Raw genomic sequence first — 21,188 nt, 5'->3', positions numbered from 1 at the left:
GCTAAAAAATAAAAGTTAAGAGACAGAGAGGTGCGAGAGGGGGATTGAGAATCAGGGATTAAAATGCTGTGTTTGTTGCCTCTGGCTTGGCTGTTCTGTTGAACAGAGTTGGCAGTATCTGTGTGTGGGAAGCCAGCGAGGGATCATGTCCTTGGCACTGCACTGTATCTCCTATGGTTGGTCAGGGCTCCTGCATGTGCAGAGTGTGGTTGGATCTTGAGAGGATGGTGTAAACTTCTGAATTCAATACGGCTTCCTGGTGAAGCTAAAGCAGTTGGCGGCTCCACAATTACCACAGGAAAACATGTGGAGGTCTACATACTGCACAGGCCAACAGTGGGAGATAGCAGTAACAAGGTCGGCAGTTCTCCATTTACAATTCTGTTGTGGCTTTTGTGGCTGGTATTTGTTACTGGTGCTGCTCCTCATTTCTGTCTGACAAGCCTGCAAGATCAACCACAGGACTACCAACATGAGTTTATGTTTATGCAACAATATGTCTACTACAACTTGCTTGAAATGTTATCTGCCCATTATAAATTGCCATTATCAGTGGTCACTGGGAGCATAGATTTGAGGTAGCATGGCCCTACTCTAATTGGTTCAGTACGCTGTTAGTAGGGGGGGTTATGATGGGAGCAACAGACAAACATGTTGTGTAAAGGGCCACAAAGTCTGCTTACAGAGGAGGTTGGGGTAGATGGGTTAAACAAACTCCAAGAGGATGCGGTTTGTGTGCTGTTTGAAACCAATAGTCAGCGTAGACTTATTTTAAGTTAAGTATGCACGTTAACTTATGTAACATACTTACGTCAGGTACATAGTGTAATTTCAAATCTTTTTCTAAACCTAACAAAACTGTAGCCTCAGCAAGCTTTATTCTTAAAGTGTAATCAGACATATTTATAATGCCAACTTGACCACAGAATGAGAATGTGTTGAAAACTTGATCATTTATCAATGATAATACTGATAATATTCACTTTCTGGCCTGTTGGTCGGTGCAGTTTGACCCGTCTGAAGCCTTACAATGGAAGTGATAACAACTGATACTTGTCGAAACTTGTGGCTATACCTTCAAAAATAAAGAATCTCAGTTAAGTGGTTATAGTGTCGTAAAAATAAAAATGTAGCACAGCATGCAGACGATATAAAAAACTGAGATCTTTCCCATTCTGATTCAAATATTATAAGAGTAGGCTAGACTAGTACTTGAAAGATTGAAGAGCACTAAAATCTAATTTGTGGTGTCTGTCAATACCACTGAAGTGCAGAGGACTGAAGCCCGGCCAGCTGCAGTAGTGGTGAGCTGTGGGTGAACCTTGGGATAACGCAAACATATAGTGGGCTTTGTGTGCGTTGAGATGTACTATAAAAAAAAAATCCATTATTCAACAATGAAGTGTTTTTTTAACTCTCACTTAGCTTACATTGTGTTGTGATTTTGCAAGCCTCTCACTGACCATGGCCGAGCACAAAGAAAAGACACAGACCATCAGGTCAGCATTCCAATTACAGTGTGGAGAATCAACAATGCAAAAATAGACCAAGAAGATTCATTATTTTGGGCTGCCGAGTGTATTTTAAATGCCCTTTTTCAGATAGTTCTTTCACATTTTTCATAGCTAACCTTCTCTCTCTCTCTCTCCATCTCCTTTCATTCCATTTCTCTTTGCTCTCCCTGAAAGACAGATCTATGGAGTGAGAGAGTTCTTGTCTGAGGCTGTCTTATCGCCTGTCTCAACCCTGCAGAGAGAAATTCCTTGCCATTTGTTGAATACAAGTGTGATGGTGTGCGTTAGTGGCTCATCTGTGGCTGTGCTTCCTCACCTGGCACTCGTGTGATTAGATTTCATATCCCAGCCTGCAGCAGATAAACTCTATCTCCATCGGACAGGCCCCTCAACATCAATCTGCCTTGCTGATGGCCTGTGTTGTGGCGGCAGTCCCATAAAACATTCCTACCACCCTGCTTATGCATAATAATAAAAACATTGATGTCCTATGCAGCATGCCATTTTAGATAAAAAAAGACAACACTTTATTGTAATAAGATGTGTGTCTGTTTCCCAAGGGAGACAATCAAGTGCTCTTAAAGGGTGAACACCCTGCTGTGTTATCCGAACGCTAGCACTTAGGGGTTCAGTGCCTGCCTAGAGCTGGAAGCCCGTCATGACGAGATGTTGGACTCCCTGCATGGAGAACAAACACCATGTGGCTGGACAGAGGTGTGATGGAGACGGGAGTGGGAGGAAGGAGTAGAGCGGGACAGAGCAGGCCTGTTTATTTATTGTTCTCCTCTGCTTTAACGGCTCGTGACCGGCTAGCTTTATTAAACTGGGCTTTGAGCGCACACATAGCAGCACTAAAACTTCCTGATGGCTGAGAGGGGATCAATTCGAGCTGCTGCCTGCAAGAATTACTGCAAAGTAATGGTACTATCACACAGGTAGGACTCGCCTGCGTTAGGGGTTAAATGGACCATTTAAATTCTTTAATCAACTTCCGTATTAGCTGCATGAGGGGAGTGCTTCTCCTAACAGATATATGCAGGTGCAGACGTTTCCATGAATATCAAATAAGGAGTTAACATAAGGCCCTCGCCAAAATGGTTACTGCGAAAAAGACAAAACAGACATGGTCAATATTAAACTTCTTTGCACCACAATAGTAAAACCTACATATATATGTTATATTTAGTCACTAATGAACAGATATTTTGAAAACTCCATGATGAAAGGAGTTTCATTACAGAATATCTAGACTGTTTTCAGAAACATTACGTACTCCAATATGAGTGAGATGGGTATACAATCTATACCAAAGATCTGCAATAAATATTACATTTGTGAAACTGTATGGAATTGTATTTTTCTGTAAGGTATTTTCAAGGTGTTTCTAAAGTTGTCCACCCTCCTTTGCATATGTGGAGGGAGATAATATTAGAAATGTTTAATAAAATGTATTTATTGTGTCAATAAAATGTAATGCTAAACACCAACACGTACTAAAACCTCAAAAATGATCACAGATGAATCCACATCTTTACAGTTTAAAAACAACTGGACACACAAAATTAACTGCAGGGCTGTTCTATTGGATTGCATGAGAGTGAACATACTTTTATGTTACTGTCCTCTGTAACAATTATGTTTTAGTCTCTTTATCAGCAACCACTTTTGCAAATGAGTGAATGCTAAATTATTATTGCCAGATTATTATAAGGGTATCTAAAACAAAGTTACTTTCCATATAACCTTCCTTATAACTGTAACTCCCTAACAACCTGAAAAATAGGGGGAAATGTTTGTCATTTACATACTTAAAAAAAAAAAAATCTGATTACCTTTGAAAGCAGTGAATCATCTGATTGCTACAGTCCATGTAAATGCTCTGTGCCTTGTGTACACTTAGAAACCCCTCCCCGTTTGCTTGTTGACATCCTGGTCCCTTCGACTCCCCGCCACCTCTGTAAATTGTGTTTCACGGCTTGAAGGTTACAGAGAAAGGGTTGTGTTTGCCGAGGAGGCCAGATTAGTGCTCATCAGTCGTGGCGTTTGAGATCCCTGCACTGACCCTTGGGGCAAAAAGCCAAGCCGCTTTCACACTGCAGTACACGGGGACCTGAATGAGCCTACAGTGGGCTATTGTCACCACTCACCCAAAAGAAAAGACAGCAAATTGCCATGTCAGGAACTTTGGCCCCCATGGCAATATAATACATAGCCTTTGTCCCTCATCTAGCCTGTTAATATAAAGGGAGTCACAAAGGGTATATGGTGCTATTCTCACTATAAAATAACAACAACAATATGATTTGATGTAGGAGTTTGTGTGGGTGTTTGCTTCAGAGCATTTCATTTGCAGCAGATTGAACTGCAGAAAAGATTTACATATGATGCAAATTAATGCATATTCAAACTGGAGCGGGTTAAAGGAGGGAGGTATGCATGCATCTCCCTTCAGAGGAGCAAGGATATAAACAGTGCTTACAAAACAGCCAATGCAAATGTTTTAAACAGCTTATTTTAGAAAAAGTGAAAAGTTGTCTGAAAAAGAGAATGCAACAATTTTGTTTTGCCATTACACTGATGATGAAAACAAAATCTTTATATGCGGAGATAAACAATTATCTTAAAGAAACCCACTGGAAATACTAAGTTTGATCCTATAAGCAGCAATATCCACAACCAAACCACAAACCCAAGGAAGTACACACAAATTGTTTCAACTTCTGTGTGAATTGTTTTTCATCATCTTCTATAAATTGTCCTAGTTGTACTCTCAACCTTTCCACTTCTATGCCTAGAAACCAAAACCATAATCGACTTGAGGAGATTTGATCATTTGTTTCTCGCCTTACTGAAGTAGCCAGCGGAGGTCAGCGATTTAAATGCCTACCAGATGACATATATCATTAGGGTGGATTTCCTATTCTACTCAGTAGCCAATCATGCAAAAGGTAATTAGGCATTTCTGTGTCCATGACGCTGACTGACACTAAGATTAACAAGCTTTTGGAGCACAGTTGACTGGAGGTGAGAAATCTGCCATTATTGCCTAGATGATGAACTAGGTCCTGTAGAGTTCGATGGCATTGAAACGATGACCCTCCTCAGAGCAGACCACACTACACTTCACACTGATTATATTACGTGTACGCCTTAAACACATTTCCACACATGCTGAAAAAAGTTAAAAACTCATACTAAAGTATATGGAGCACCTCCGGTAATCAATACAAATTCACGGGCTAATCCTGTCTAACACCTACCCCTGTGTGTGCTCTGAGACTTAAATAAACCCTGCAAAGGAGAAAGAGTGTTAAATTGGAATGAATGCAATGTTAGTATGCACATTGTTTTTCCATCAGGTCTATTGGCATACTCACAAAAAGCCTCTGCATGTTTCTAATCAGCATGGTAGCCATCCTAAATAGCAGCAATAAAAGCACGCAGATCTTGCAGGAATGTAAAAAGCTCCACTAAAATAAAACGCATGATTTAATGACCATCTGTTGGGTGCTGGTGCAGACCTTGCTGCGATATGCTTTGTGAATGATCAAAGGCAGCGTCCGCATCGAGAGCGATTCACCTCAGGAGGCACGCCGGGGAATTAACAAGCCACCCAGCACAGATCCATTTTCCATGCAGTTTGGCCCTTTTGATTCCTTAACTGGTCTGCCTCAGTCTCACATGGAGGAAGAGAGGGAGTAAAACAATGTAATATAAACAACAGCCCTACAAAATGTGAAGCTCCTAGCTAAATAGCAACACACTTAAAAGTTTGAAAATCCATTTGTAGAATAGCCCAGTGGAACGATTCAAAAGAGTTGTGTATTATTAGGATAGCATTTTTTTTCCCCTGTCAGACTAGCCCTGCCATCGGCTGCTTATGTTTATGGCCTTCCTGAGTTGCTCTAAGAGTCCATTTAGGTGTTGGGGGACGGATGCCAAATGACCAATCAGCACTTAAAAGAAGCATACACACACGAAGAGGCATGCTGATGTCCTCAGACAGACATTCCAAAACACTCGGCTCTTATCTCATCAAGGCTCAGTAAATAAAACATTTAACAGCTGCGCCAGACTCAGGATTGCAGAGACAACCCTGCCTGGTCCAGGAATAACACCAAGAGCCAAAGAAACAGAAACACCCAAAGATAAATCAGTCACACACTTATATTAATACTCATGAGTTAATATGAAGTTATAAACAGACCAAAACAGACATATTCTCAGGGGGATGATGAAACAGAACAACCATTCCGCTGGCTTAGCTCACGCTTCAAAAATTTACCATAAGGCATGACAAATCTCAGGTGGGCTCCAGACAAATAGCATACCCACACAAACGCCTTCAAACACTGCAGCAAAAGAACAATTAACATACACATCCTTGGGCTGACATCGCCATTACTGTTTTGTTTTGGTCTCTTTACCTTCTGTCTTTCTGCCTTGTCTTTTATCTCTCCTTAATTATTCTTCCTTTTTCACTGCCTGCCTGCCTGTCAGTAAGACTGTGTGCAGTATTTAACATGCTGAGGGGACACATGTCCACCCCAAACGCCACAGAACAAATTCGCTACTTTGTTTGCGTTCACAGCTCATTTGGCCCAATCCATGTTTTGGCATTCTGTTATTGTCACGCTTGGTGAGGTTTTCTCCGCTGCCCACCGAGGGGGAGAAACACGTTCCAGGGGCTGTCAGCTGAGGCTCACATTCACACTTGATGCTGCAGTATTTCCTTCAGGCTCACTTTTTTATTTTGTGCGCAGAACACTGTCTGAAAACAGCTACTGTGGAATAGCATGTGCCTAATCTTTAGGGCATTGCCAGAAAATTTGGAAAAATCTTATTTTCAAGAAGAAGCAGTGAAATTTCAAACAACTGACAAGGGAGGAAGTCAGCTTGGGAGGGGAAGGTAAAGTTGTTGGAGAAATGGCATCAAGGTCAACAGTTTCCTCTGCCTTAGTCCTGACCAATCCACATCTGGACTTGCACTACAGCTGTGTGTACCATGTCGTACCTCCACCACCAAGATAGTCACACGCCCCCCCCGGGAAAAGTGTCACTGTGGTGTTGATCACTCCGGCCATGGAGGTTGAGGGGAAGGGACACGGTCTTGTTTGCAATTTCACAAGTAGAGCTGGCTGGTGGTGGGAATGTCCCAGCTGGTCTCAAAGGTCTAATCTCCCCCAGCTAGCAGCAGTCTATCCACCCACCGACTGTAAACACAATGGCTCCCTATGGTACTGAGCTGATTGCTGTTTCATCAGGGCCAGGACTAGAGTCAGTGGAGAGGAGCTCTGTCTCTCACTGTTTGATGAACTTGTTTATTTTTCTTGTGCATGGGAGGCCTAGAACAAACTGATTGGCAAGCAGTGTGTTTATCAGAAGCTTAGAAATCATTCCCAATGATACTGGACAGTCAGTGCTATGCCAAAGCCACAGCAGAAAGCTTAATTAGAGCTTTCTGAAAATAATGTCTTGATACCACCCCCTATAATGCCCATTATTACTGCTAAGTATGCTCCTCCATCAATTATGGCATGTGCTAATGCGAGCCTCACAGTAGAGAGCCACCACGTTTCAGTGGGCTCAAATAGCTTTGCTGCACTCTCCCACTCTGAAATAAATCTTCTTCCCAGCAGACACCTCTGCATATGCCCAACACAGAAAGGAACACATATATACCAATATTAATCACTTTGTGTAAACGAAAAACTCAATTATACACGTAGATGGCATGTTTAGTATAAATAATTCTCTTAACTAACCTGACATTGACATTATTTTTGAACCTGCAAAACAAGCTCATTATTTAACGGTTAAGCTCGATCAACAGTGTATTATATTAAAATGTGTGTTTGATGAAGAGGGGACCTGTTTTCCCCTGATTCCTTTTCAGTTTAGCCTGCTACATGCTTCTGTAGTGAAAATACATGAATATGCAAAGGAAAATGAGAAGACTGTTTTCCTCTCACTACCACCCACTACGTCTGACATCTGTTCTCCACCTCCACCACACTTTTTACTCTGCGTATCCCTCTGTCATTCTTCATACCACCTTCCTCCTTCCTCCTTTTTCACTCAACTTTTTCAGTCTTTTCCAGTACTCCTTTCTCCCTCTCCACCTTTACATGAGATTCGGTGGCTATCCTCAGAGATCTGTCTGCACACACATACAGTGGCAGCACTGTGCGGGTGATAATGAAGTGTCTGGGAAAAGAGGATTAGGTGGAGTGGTGGGCATCATCCCTGCGGTATAAACGCTCATCTCTCCCCAAGGAAAGACACATGGAGCGTCTTTCACCTCAGTCCAGCTGGCTGTCTCGATGTCACTCTCAGCTAGCATACTGGGATGGCTGCTGTGGCCCTCAGGAGGCAACAGTGAGGGGGTTAACGCAACGACGGGCCCAGCTCCTAGGGGACGCTTGCCGTTTCATCCTGACACCCGCCTGTTTATTCTGCACAGCCAGGCTGAGAGGAGCATAACAGGCGCTGGGAAAGTGAAGATCTGCACCAGGGGAACAGGCTGACACAGAGAGAAAGATAGATAGAGGGTGAGGAAGAGAGACAGAGTAAGAGAGGGAGAGACAAACTCCTCCTCTTCCCTGTGGTCTGACAAAAAGATGACAGCTTTCCTCTGGAGCTTGCTCTGCCCTCCCTGGGCTGAAACCTCACTTGTAGGCAAGCGGCCTGTCAGACACAGCTAACTAGGCTGCCCCATGAGAGATGCAGAAAGCTTGACAGTTTGTTACTAGTTGGCAAAAGGCCACCGTAGCAGGTCAGTCTCTGCATAGAAAGTGTCAAAGAAGTGCCACTAATCACCACCAACCAGCTCTTTAGAGATGCTCACATGAATATTCTCCTTCCTCTATGCCCATAGCTGGGTTCAAAGACCCATTATTATAAGTGTATCCGTCACATACACAAAACTCAAATCTACACACCACCCCGTTGCTACTGTAAACACTAGGTACTTGAGAGCAATCAGCCCTCTGTGTTTGTTCGTTTATGCTTTTGTGAAATGTAGTGGTTAGTGGAATTATGGCATGCACTGCTTAGGCAGCACAAAATCCAAAACAGCCCTGCAGCGTGCACGTGCACCTCTGTAAGATCCCTGAGCCAGATATAGTTAGAATACCAGAAGGGTACATGGTACATTTACATCTCAAAACAGAGAGTCATTTAGTAACTGCTCTAATCAAACAAAATGTGTTACTACACCTATTTGTTAGTTTGTTAGCAGTGAGTGTAGCTTCCCTCCCAGCAATTGTGTGTGGTCTGATGTTCAAAAATGCAGCTGGACACCAAAGGAGAACAATCTGAACAAACTGTAGTGTGTGTGTGTGTGTGTGTGTGTGTGTGTGCGTGCGTGCGTGCGTGCGTGCGTGCGTGCGTGCGTGCGTGCGTGTGCGCGTGCGTTCGTGTGTGTGTTTGCACTGCATACAGTATTCTACAAATAAAAAGAGTAAAACTATTGGTTTGTCCAAACTAAATGGCTGTTAGGACAAGGTTATTCTGCCTGGCCTGGTGGCTGTTTATTGATTTAGTGGCTTTGCTTAATGGCAATGTCCTGCTAATTTCTTCCATTGATCTCCACTGGCTCCTCAATTACCTTCACCACTGTTAGATATAGAGAGTAGATTGCATGGAGGGAACCCCTGTGTTGAGGAATTAAATTCTATTAAACTTCAAAGCAAAGCAAACGGACCAGTAGTTTTGAAACTAAATGTCTCCTTCTCAGTGCTCAGTTCAGGTCCTATATCAGAAAACCTGATTTGTTAAAGCGTGTATTTCCTCCCATCATCCCACCCATCTGTTATTGGAAGTGTCCTGTCTTTCAAATATATACTTTGCAAGAATTTCTCCAGCGTGTATCTGACTAAACGTTTATAAAATAATAGGGTTTCATAAGATTGGTGTACTGGCATGTCATCCGTCTCTGAATCATTTTTCAGCATGTGGCTACGCTTTCTGAGCCTCCTGCATTGTCCTTCTAGTAGCCTTGCCGTGATTGGTGAGACTATGGGATGGGGAAGTGCCCTGCTAAGAACTGTCCCTGTCTGTCAGATCTCATCACTCCATCCTGCATTGCTGGGGGCAGCAGGACCAAAACTGACCACTGAGTCAACTGACAAGACAGCTCAGCATCCAGTTATCCCTGAATAAGAATCACACACATACATGCACACTCACACACACTAGCAAATTCAGACAGACACACTGGCATGCAAACACTCAGCCACATAGACATATACGTAGCACACATGCATGCAAAAAAAAATGGACAGACCGAGTGCAGGATCCACCCCCAAAACAGCCACAATAATGCCGTGCAGGACACAAATGTGCTCTGACATTGGGGTTGGTAACGCTTTGAGTTGTCTAAAACCTAAACAACTGACCCAGAAATGCTGGAGTACAAAGGGGGAGTTGGGGTGTGGGGGGAGGAGGTCGTGTGTGATGCAATGTGGAAGAGAACTAAATTGACACTTTCTTGCCCACTTCTCGAGCCCTGTGGTGGTTTTCTCACTTTATGCACAATGAGGGGAGACAGAATAAGGTACCATCCTTAAACTGGGGTGCAAGTCCTTTGTTACACAAAGGCATGTGAATTACTGGGTGGTTGAAATATACATAAGTGGTACAATATCACTCTCCCTGTCCCCTGATTGAAGTCAAAGGCCACCTTCGTTTCCTCTCAAAGAGAGCGAGAGAGAGAGAGAGAGAGAGAGAGAGAGAGAGAGAGAGAGAGAGAGAGAGAGAGAGAGAGAGAGAGAGAGAGAGAGGCTGCAGAGGTCGAACACAAAGGAAAACAAGCAGCTGCAATATGTTTACAGCAGCAAGCCTGAGGGAAGGAGAGGACCCGACTACAATATCACATATATTTATTTTCAACTAAATGATTCTGAGAAGTCAAGATGGCCTACTGTATGCTGCTGTTGTTTCCTTGCAGGCATACGCGACAACATGCAAAAGCAAAATGCAGACACAAACGTACACAACAGAACTTCCAAAACCTCGAAAACTGCTTACACAATAGTTTTATGATAATTTTAAACACTTTGTACTTTACCAAGACTGTAAGCCAAAGTGTAACAGCACTCAGAGTCTCCCTAGCCTCAGCTGCCTCCAGGCTTGGCTACTGCCCCGAGGTTTTGAGCTGCAGCTGGCAGAGCTAGCATTTCAAACTGATAAGGCTCCAGACTTTCTCAGTCCCCTGGTTCAATATACGATGGGAGAGATTCTAGAGGAGTGAAGTCCTCCACCCCAAATGACCCATCAGTGGCGGTGGCAGTGAGACTGAAAATGTCGGTCTGAAAATCATACTGAAAATAGGTGGTTAAAGTACTGTGAATCTCTGTGCAATTCTCCATCACAGGGATACAACCCAATTTTCCCCTCAGTCTCTCAGAGGACAGGCTGAAACAAACCTGCATGTTTAAATACTCTTTAAGGCTTAAGAAAAAGGAAAAAAATTACATTTATCCTGTCAACAAAAGCCTTATAGTCAACTAGTGTTTTCAAAAATCACAACCAATTTGCATTATGACCAGTTCATTCAAATTATAGTGTTGTGAGAAAAGCCAGCTGTCAAGGCACAACAATATACTAAAATACAATATAAAATAAATAAAAATTCTGAAAGTTCTGAATTACATATATACACTTTAGAGAAGTTTCCAGGAAACTGTCAATATGACAGCAAAGTGCAACTGTGAGTGTCAGAGGAGAAACGAGGGATTCTGTCTCTGTGTGGTCCTGGTTAGCGCCACAAAGCTTACTCCTCCACAGCCAGAAACAGAAAGCTCCATGCAGTTTGATATGCTGATATGTGTGCTGTTTAAAGTTAGGCCCTTTCCCTCACCCGCACTGCAGTGCCAGAGATCAAGTGATGCCGTCAACTAGCTAATGACATGACTGCCGCGGGCGACGGCCGGCAGCTTGATTTATACATGGGGACAGAGATGAATGATTCATAGGCTAAGAGAGGGATACCAGGACACGTGGCAGCTATATGCCCCTTTCGCTTGCTCTTATTCGCAGATACACACCTCTCCATAAATCCCTTGGAGCACTTTCTTATGTCTCATAAGCTTAGCATTACACAACTGACCAGTCCTGTTACCACCGCTCTCGTTGTATATCTGTATTTTTTTTTCTTTGGTCTTAACTCTTCTTAACGCTGTCCCTCTTTACCTCTAGTGTTCATTGACTCCCTGACCATTTCGTCTTCCCTTCCCATTATAATGCAATGCTAATCCTAAATATGGAACCCACTGTTGTAGGCTAAAATGAATGGCCCAATCTTTCTGCATCAATTAGTCCATCCATCATTGCTGATTGGTGGAGTAGGAGGAGGTGGGGGTGCTCATGCTGACTGTTCTCTGTGGTGGCAGGAGGGAGCCAGAGATGGCATTAGAGAGAGCTTTCACACTGAAATGCAATTTCCATCACTATTTTGGTACCGCAAACTGCAGTCCCACACGATGACCTTGTCCCGCTAATTTCAGTGGAATGACCTCTAAATTACGTCATCTCTGTAATAATTGGGTGAAATGATCTGACAGCATGGGGGTAGTTCTCACATGATAAATTTTCAATATAATGACTGATGTTTCCACTAAGATGTCACCGTGCTTGACATAATTGTATATATAGTAATGGTCACTTTTCACCACCTTCCATTAAAAATATTGGGAGGCAAGAGGCTACTACAAAAGATATTATAGATCATACTCTTCCTGTAAGACAGAACTTGATACAAGCAATAAATAGATCTGCTTGTCAATGGGGCTAAGTGGAGTGCTGTGGTTTCCTTACACCTTATGCAGACAGAATACTGGTTTACACATTTAATAAAGGCAAGGTAACACTTGGGTGGTACATACAGTACAGTGTTAATGCATCAAGTGTCTTGAGATGTGTAGTGTAAAGTTGTTTTATAATTTTACTAAGTAAGTGCAATTTACAAAATTACTTCTCTTCTTATGCAACAAGGCCAATTCAAATAAGGATTTTTTTAAATTTTTAATTATTTAAATGAATATCACTCAATTCTATGCAAGAGGGCACTCCCATATTTGGATGGTGCTAAGAAAAGCAAGCATGAAGAGTATGAATGCAAAGCCCTGTGCAGAACACAACCTACTGAAATGAGAGGTATATATACACACTTTACACAAATTAAATCATATAAACAAACAAAGAGAATAAAAATGTATTTATGCTGTGAGTTTACCTTGTGAATAGTTCCTAACAGCAGGACTAATCCCAGAGAGGAAGACAGTCACATTTATATCAGTGCCATCTCAGACACAAGCACAGGGAACAACACAACAGCACAAATACAAGGTGGACCTAGATCAGAGTGTAACTAACTGCCCACTAAATATGAGGAGATAAGTAAATCCCGAGGGTACCGCTCTGACTGAGGAATCTTTGCATTCAATTTATCATTTTACATTATTTAGGCTACTCCACAGGGAAATACACTATCTCTGTCATAAGTTATGCTAATGGCTGTTACTACCATCTGTGAACTGAGGACCATCCGTCAAGCATAGTGTGCAATTTATGAGTTATGCGAATAATATGTCATCTTTGAGTGATTAATCATATAGGGGAGTTCTGGGGCTTCCAGGGAGCTTAGAAGGTCTGCGACAATCTGCGACACGGACATTAGGCCATCTAGCCCAAACCGTCACACAACACCATAGAATATCTCGACCTAAACCCCTCCCCCTGCACAGAGCACCATGCCCCCGTCCCCTCCAATCTACTCAATAAACAAGCCTCGGGCAGGACCCAGACAGAGGATAATGGTTCACCTGGGGGTGACAGGAAAAGAAAACAGAGCTCTTTGCATAACGAATGGAGATAGAGATAAGCACGGTGAAGCACTTAGGAATCTTGATAAAGGATTATCCAAACATGTCCAAAACTGGATACATTTTCTTTTCTTAAGCATGCCGGATGACTCTGTCGTAAGAGCCAGTCCTGCAGACACTGCACAGTTCTGCTGAAATTGCAACGCTGATGTTTGTTCTTCTGTGGTCGGATAAATTTATTATAAGTTCTCACACTTCACCCACAGGTCAAAGCGAGGACATTATGCCCCTTGTGTTAATTAGATTTGTAATTCACAGGCCTTTGTATGCACACCATTCTCTCAGCACAGCCACTAAGCATTGCCTTGTCATGTCATTGTGAGTCTACATCTGATGACATCTTTAGTAGCAGAGGAGGGCAAAGAGCCACATGAGCACCACCACAGCCAGGCATAATCACAGCAAACATAATTAATCCCATATATTACAATGTGTTGGTACTTGCAATGACTCACACCACTGTTTAGGAAACTTACGAGTGGGGAGAGCTGGGGGCACACAGCACTGGAGCCTATGTTATGTAAGCAATGACAAAGGCTGGTGAGTTCAGTGAGCGTTAGCAGCCCGTGGCCAAATTAGCCCAAGTCAGGACGTACAAAACAACCATGCATGTGCCCCGCTCCTCGACTGGAGCAGTGAAAGGAGGCCCAACCTGAGAAGAACGATTTGTTTGGGTGGTCTAGTTAAAGCCTAGTGCTAAGTGGGCAACGGTTCTGGTTAGAATGCTAATGAGCCAATTCCCCCTCCTGGATGGAGACATCAAAGGCAAGAGGAGCTCCCACTCTTTGGCTACACAGAGCTTCATGGTATCATTACATGGCTCAGTGTTCACTTGCATCTACTTGTTTGTGTGTGCGTGTGTGTGCGTGTGTGTGTGTGTGTGTGTGTGTGTGTGTGTGTGTGTGTGTGTGTGTGTGTGTGTGTGTGTGTGTGCGCGCCTGTGTCAGTGGGTGTGTGAGAAAGAGACAAATGGGGGGTAAAGGAGAGATAGACAACATGATGTTTACATTAGGTCTGTTCTTTTGGGACTGTGCCAGCATCCAGCCATGCTGTGACACACATCACACGAGCAACCTGGTACCATTCATAATTACCCTCTATTCACAGAGGCCTCATTTAGCGTGCCATTATCAGAGATCATTGTTATTTCCCTCTATGTACGTATGGAATCCCAGTGAGACCAACATGTCTACCGTAGATAACAGTGCTATTTTGGTTAACCCCATTGTGTACATAATACTGAAGACATACAACCCAGAGAGAATTCCCATCAGTGATTTCTAAGGATTTAATAGAGCATCAGGGCATAAGAATCTTCTCTGGATATTTTTTTTGTCTCCATAACTAATGCTGGGAATATAATAATGTGTTTTTTGGGTACAGGACAAATCTCAACCAGGACATTTTTAAACTTATTTCCACCCCATTCACACTGTTCTGGCTGCAAGCCAACAAAACAATCACCACCAAAAGGCTTTGCTGTGACCACATATCGCACTTGAATTAATGATAAGATATACAGAGAGGTGAAGTGTGAGAAGTGAAACTTTTCTCTCAACAGATACCTACACATATAGGGGGATACCAGAAATTCCTCAAAACCATGTAAAGCCAGAAGAACTTCTAAAAGTGTCTAGGTGGTAAACTAACTTTTAATACATAAAAGTACAGATTTTGTCCAGTTTTCACATACTGGTGGGAGGCTCACCTCCATAGCTGTGAGAACTAAACATGGCTCAGGTGCGTGAGGCCAGCATGATGGATCATCCTGTTGTGAAGCTGCCCCTCTGCAGAGCCCCGAGAAGACAGCTGGGAGATAAGGCTGGCCCTATATGAGAGCACATCTCCTTTTCACATCGATCCTTGCCGCCACCAAGGCAGGAGGTCTTCACATGCCAAATGATAGAGGTAGAGGGAGGGCCAGGGTGAGAACAGAGAGAACAGTTTTGCAGGTTTAGCAGCCACCTTCTAGTGATAAAGACACTGGAAGATAAAACCCCTCTTGGCCTCGTGCAGATAAAAGACAAACGGTGTAGAGCTTTGTTTTGGGAGAAAAATAACATTTTCAGCTCTCTGGTAGATAATGGTAATCTCTCCTTGGTTATAATCATCTCCTTATTTTTTTTAGCACGGCCAAAATAGCAAAAACAAGCGAGAAGCAAGCAAGAGTGCACGCATGAGAAATAATAAAATTTGTTGTCGTGGTCATTATTAACACGAGAAAATGTGATTTATAGCATTTTACAGTTAATTGACCTTGTATCTTGTGCCAGTAACTTGGCAGGAATAGCTTCGCTGGAAGTCAATTAAGAATGAAAGGAGGCTTTGCTCTCAAAAAATGGCACTAGCTACAATTAGAATTCCTCTGGAGTTAATAAGCACAGCTGCAGGTCACAATCAACTGAAATGTTTTCTTGTAAAGTATGACATTAATTGACACACAAGATCTCACGTTTCAGTGTTGACAGCCACACATTCGACTTCATTTTTGTTGCTGCTGCGTTGAAACAGAGCAATCTGTAATACACTAATGCCTATTATTAGTTGAAGAACCTGGATCAATCAACAAGGCTGCGTGTTCTCAGATTCGGAGAACTGTGAAAAGGTGATTTGCCGCAAAATAACAATAATGAAAACATAATAGCAAAGAAAATTGCTTCTATTGTTTCTCTGTACGTGACAAATGAGTACGGAGAGTCAACTGCAGCAGAGACGGACACCAATCAGGAGCACAGTATAACCTGCTTTACAGGGCTTGCCTTGGTTATGGAGAAGCATGCTTGTGACCTCTGATCTCAATCACAGAAGTTCTTTAGATGGTTGTGTGCTGAGGGCCTCTCCATGTCATCGATACAGATAGGGATGCTGCACTGCTATGCAACAATGGCTGGAAAGTTTGCAGTCTTAACCATGAATCAGACAAGATGAGGGCCACTCCAGGCTGTATGATTAGATGTGAATAAGATTTCAACAGCTCTGCGTACACTCAAATGGTCACGATGTGCACTGAGAATTTAACTGTGCTGTGTCTTTGATGTTGCTTTATGCACATCCTCTGCTTCTGATTACTCAAATTTATATTCCAGGTGTTCACATCTTAATAAATAAACACAGAAACAAGTGCAAAGTTCATAATTCTGTCCTTATGTGCTGTTTTTGTTTAATCAATTTCTAATTTCTTTAGAGAAGGACTATATAATCTGGCAGGTAAAAATATATACAATACAACATTTTAAACACCCACATAATTATCTATTTTTTAGTTCTATGATTACAAAAAACACAACTACAGCTAAATTAATATGGAATGCATACACATCTACTGTGATTCAGTAGGGAATATATGGCATATCAATGTCAGTCAAGGTTTTGTTTATTAATTACATTAAAGATAGCTAAAACATGTGTGACAGAGACCTACAACACATACCATATAAGCACATTTTTATTGATATATTAGAGGAGATATATTGGGTCGATAAGACACAAATGTCCAATGTCCTGGTTAGGATCACCCTGTACAACTGAAGGCTGTCAGACGATGGTGACACATTCAAAGTGACAACCAACACAGATGGATAAACAGATATGGCTGAAGCAGTGACCTTATTTCATTGTCATACCATTCCAACAGATCATCAAAAATTCCCCTTGGGACTAAAAATTAACATTCCACAATGGAGTGGGTGCATTTTACCCCAACCTCTTCTTACTGTGGCCAAGAATGATTATTTCAATCATGTCAAAGTAAAAGTCAAATTTCAGAAAAGAACAGTGGGATTGGGCAGTAGCATTCTACTGGAGTTCCCAACCCATTATTCCCACCACACCACGCTCAGCTGCCTCGGATTTCCTCCATTGCTTTGATGATAATGTTCTTCGGCAGACCACTAAAATAATGACCATCTCTCAGTGTGGCACAGTGCAAGGTTTCACTGCACTACGCTCTAATGTTTTGGCCTTACATTCAGTCACATTTAACACAGACACTTGGAGCGAAATAGACACTAAAGTCTGCCATGAACCAGAACAATACCACAGAAGAATATAGATGTGCCAATATGATGAGTGCTGACGAGTGGAACTGTAATTGCTTTAATAGCATATGAACAAACAATGAGATTATATAATGAAAAACAAAAGGTGTTCACTCACCTCCTCCTCCTCCCAGAAGACTGGAGTTTGCTGAAAAGAGAGGAAAAAAAAGAGTCAGTAAACTTCAAAGAGAAAGCAAATAAAGATAATCCAACAGAATCAGCAAATTTTGGACATTAAAGTTTGGATTTGTTAACTGCATAAGTGTGATTTTTCATGAATACACCTATTTGACCATCTAAACTTCACCACCTAATCAATCACCTAACAATTTCCCTGAGATTGACAACAGAACAAAATTATTCATTCAGTTTATTTTCACAGCCCTCAAAAGAGAACCAGTTGGTATAAAGTGCAGAGAAGAGTCTGGAACTGTCTTGAATGATTATGCAGTCATGTAACATGTTTTTTTGTATTACCTTCTCAGTAAAAGCTGTAATTACACATTTGAATAGCTCTACCTGGCAATACAAGACGCACGTCTTGTATTTTTATGGTAGCTAACAACACCAAATAATCATCCAAAGGCAACAAGTAACAAGAATGTCATCCAATAGTTTGTTCTCTAAAAAGCAAAGTGATCATTGTGTGTGGCAGCGCTTTCTTTTGAACATCAAATTAGCAAGTTGGCAACAAACATGTGATTCAGGCAGCAGCTAATTTCAATATACACTCCTTGGCAGATTTCTTCTTTGGCAACATGACAGAGGTTATGCTCAATAAAACACGGGTTCATTAAAAGCAATTAACAGTGGCCTGGAGTTTGAGGCAATTGTATCTACTACTGTACAACAGGGAAATACAGATTTTAACCATGGCTATGTGGGGTTGCTGGTTGTTTCTTTATGGAAACATGTCACAAATTGTTGGACTTGAGCAGAGAGGAGCTCTTTAAGATGTGTGATCTGAAAGAGTGAGGTTTCGTTCTCATGTGTGACACAAGTACGTAGAGCGCCCTCAGAGGAAAGCCTTGCTCGCTGTCATTCTGTTGTCAGTTTTAAGACAGTTTTATATTATGACCGAGCCCTGTGTCATTCATGTCAATGTCCCACATGAACCGTCATTTACCAGTTCAACGGAAGGTAACATCAGAGTTCTATCTAAGTGTATCATTAAAAATGAACGTATTTTCATTTTGCTCTGTCAGTTACAGACATCCATTGCACATGAGACAAGAAAGATTAGAGGGGATTTAAAGTACATCTGTTAATTTTGGTGCTACTGAAAGTAGGTAGCCTATGTGTTTGAAGTGTAGTTCATACAGCGGGCATTGGAAGAATCATACACTGCAACATTCCTTTAATGATCTTCAGTTGCAGCTACAGCATTGGCTATCATTAGCTGTGAACACTACCCCATTAGAAGCTTATTATTTCTCAAAAACGTTTTGGTGCACAGGCAACAGATAATGAACATGTGGTATCAGGGAGAGCTCTCCAATCACAGCACAGTACTGTGGCTGTTATTATTTTTTGCCTGATTACGTGTAGAAGGGGACTTCTGGAGTTCACGCAGTTTCCACACCTTTCTGTGGCACAACTATGGCTTTGCATTGTTCTCATTTGAGCACCACAAGAGTGGGCACAGAGACAAAGAAAGCTCTCCCACTGCAGAATTTGTTTCATCAAAGGGCTTTTGTTTGTGTGTGTGTGTGTGTGTGTGTGTGTGTGTGTGTGTGTGTGTGTGTGTGTGTGTGTGTGTGTGTGTGTGTGTGTGTGTGTGTGTGTGTGTACACACGCATACAGTATGAGCATAACATAAACACACAAGAAACAGCAGCTCAAACAGGGATGTACTGACAATCCACTGTCATGTTTACAATAGCACCTCTCCAGGTTTTTCTGTGATGAGAAAGATGCTTGTGCTCTCCCAGCCTTTGTTTAGCTCTGGAATCTGTCAGCTATCAACAGCAAGCACAGAACTCAAATGTGCATATTCAGGAAAGGAAATGTCCTGGTCCTATTTCAAAACCATGCATAAATGTAGTTAAAGTTTAAAGGCTTTATTTGCCAGAAACACATTTGATATGTAACTTTTCTTATATGTAAATATGTTAAGCTTTTTGCAGTTTAGCCATCATCTGTACAATGAAAGTGATAGTTTCAGTGCCAGTTAAAAGCAAGCTAATAGTATGCTAGTTTTCAGCAAAGTCTATCATCATTGTCTAGTCTCCTGGGGAGTCTTCCTATTCCTGAGCTATTAAAACACTGGGGTTTAATTACCTGACATTATGGAAATGCATACCTGAGGGGGGTGCTTCATTTACTCCACACCTAATCAGAGATTGGAGATGTGGTTGCTAATCAGTTTGACACAACTGTGTGTGTGTGTGTGTGTGTGTGTGTGCGTGTGTGTGCGTGTGCGTGTGTGTGTGAGGTGGGGCAGTAGTAGTTGTGAACGGGGTAGTCTGGGGGCTGAGATGTTAGATGCTTTCTAACCACATGTGACTTTGTGTGATCACGGCAATAGCCCACTGGGAGATGAAGAGCGTTCGACAGTCATCTCATCTCTGCAGTGGGTTTGATGAATATGGAAGTGGGGAGGGGTAAAAACACTGCTTTATGCCTTTTCATTTTCCCCTCTCCCGGCATCCTCTCCTTTAATGATCAGAATGTCAGGAAACATGTTTTGGCAGTTTATCTTAAAGCAGACTGTGCTGCTTGTGCACACAAAATATCTGTAACCTACAGAGTCAGTGAGCTCAGCCCACAGCCATACATATCAAGGGAGACATTAAAATCCCCAAATGGATGGGGACTTACTTTAACAATCTGTCTTCAAGCATGAGACAAATAAGAAACAGCTGGTCGAGAAGCTAACCTACAGCATCACACAGAGCAGTCCTACACCGCTGGCACCAAAGGCTGTGAGCTTGTCCCTTATTCAGTATGACTTGCCTGAGAAGTGCTTCAATTATCCTGAGTGAAAATCAAAGCAGAAATCCATATTTGCCCACATCCACCCCATAATGCATATTTTATAGTGTGTGTATTAATTATAAACTAGCTCTCCTTGCTGTTTGTGCCTGCCCTGGGCCCAGTCTGGCTATCTTGTGGTGGATCAACACATTTCTGCCTTTAGGGAAGCAGTGGGAGAGCCAACAATTAGTATTATCAGAAGACCATTATCTGTTTCTTCTACAGTGGCTGAGCCCGTACATGTGGAGTTGTCTCTTTAAATGTATGTTTAATGGGTTTTTGACTTTGCCTTACTTTTTAGTGTGCTGATGCACGTCCCCTAGAGAATTTCATGAATCAATTTTTTTTTTTTTTTTTTTCCAAGGACAGAACTGACCACACCTCCATCTGTGAAACAACTACAAGGATCCCATCACGTAGGACAAAATACCGCAGTGATCTTTGAGCTTTAATATTTCAGGGAACCTGAATATTTCTTATAGCAGTAAAGATAAGCCTTGAAGGTTTGCAATGACCCAGTTAATGAGAAGAAAGAGTGAAGCCAAAGGAGCAGGCGATGACTTGGAGTTTGTCAGAGGTGCCGCTGAGAGTCGTCCCAGTAGTAACCACAACATGGGTCATAAATCTCAGTGGAAGGGCTCCCCAGACTGCCTGGAGATGGCAGGTCATTACGAACTGCTGGTCCACGGCATTAGGCTGGCCCATCAAACACATGCCTGAACTGTCACTGTGGGAGGACCCACTTCCTGTCTGCCCTTTGAACTCCTAACCCCCAT

At 42.3% G+C, this 21,188-nt stretch overlaps 1 protein-coding gene and 1 long non-coding RNA gene across 6 annotated transcripts in view; one reads left to right on the top strand and one right to left on the bottom strand.

Annotated features, from left to right (window-relative positions):
• macrod2 (mono-ADP ribosylhydrolase 2) overlaps positions 1 to 21,188 on the bottom strand; it is a 397,243-nt gene that overhangs the window by 267,504 nt on the left and 108,551 nt on the right. For all 5 annotated transcript variants that reach the window (XM_051427541.1, XM_051427549.1, XM_051427511.1 and 2 more), the window contains exon 4: positions 17,555 to 17,584. In XM_051427541.1, the coding sequence (XP_051283501.1) occupies positions 17,555 to 17,584 (30 nt within the window). The remainder of the gene's footprint in view (positions 1 to 17,554; positions 17,585 to 21,188) is intronic.
• Positions 1 to 21,188, top strand: part of LOC127378621 (uncharacterized) — a 281,992-nt gene that overhangs the window by 231,786 nt on the left and 29,018 nt on the right. The window lies entirely within an intron of this gene.

Source organism: Dicentrarchus labrax, unplaced genomic scaffold (genome assembly GCF_905237075.1).
Source record: "Dicentrarchus labrax unplaced genomic scaffold, dlabrax2021, whole genome shotgun sequence".
Classification (NCBI taxonomy): domain Eukaryota; kingdom Metazoa; phylum Chordata; class Actinopteri; family Moronidae; genus Dicentrarchus; species Dicentrarchus labrax.
Note: the sequence above shows the minus strand (reverse complement) of the source record. Positions and strands in the feature narration are given on the sequence as shown.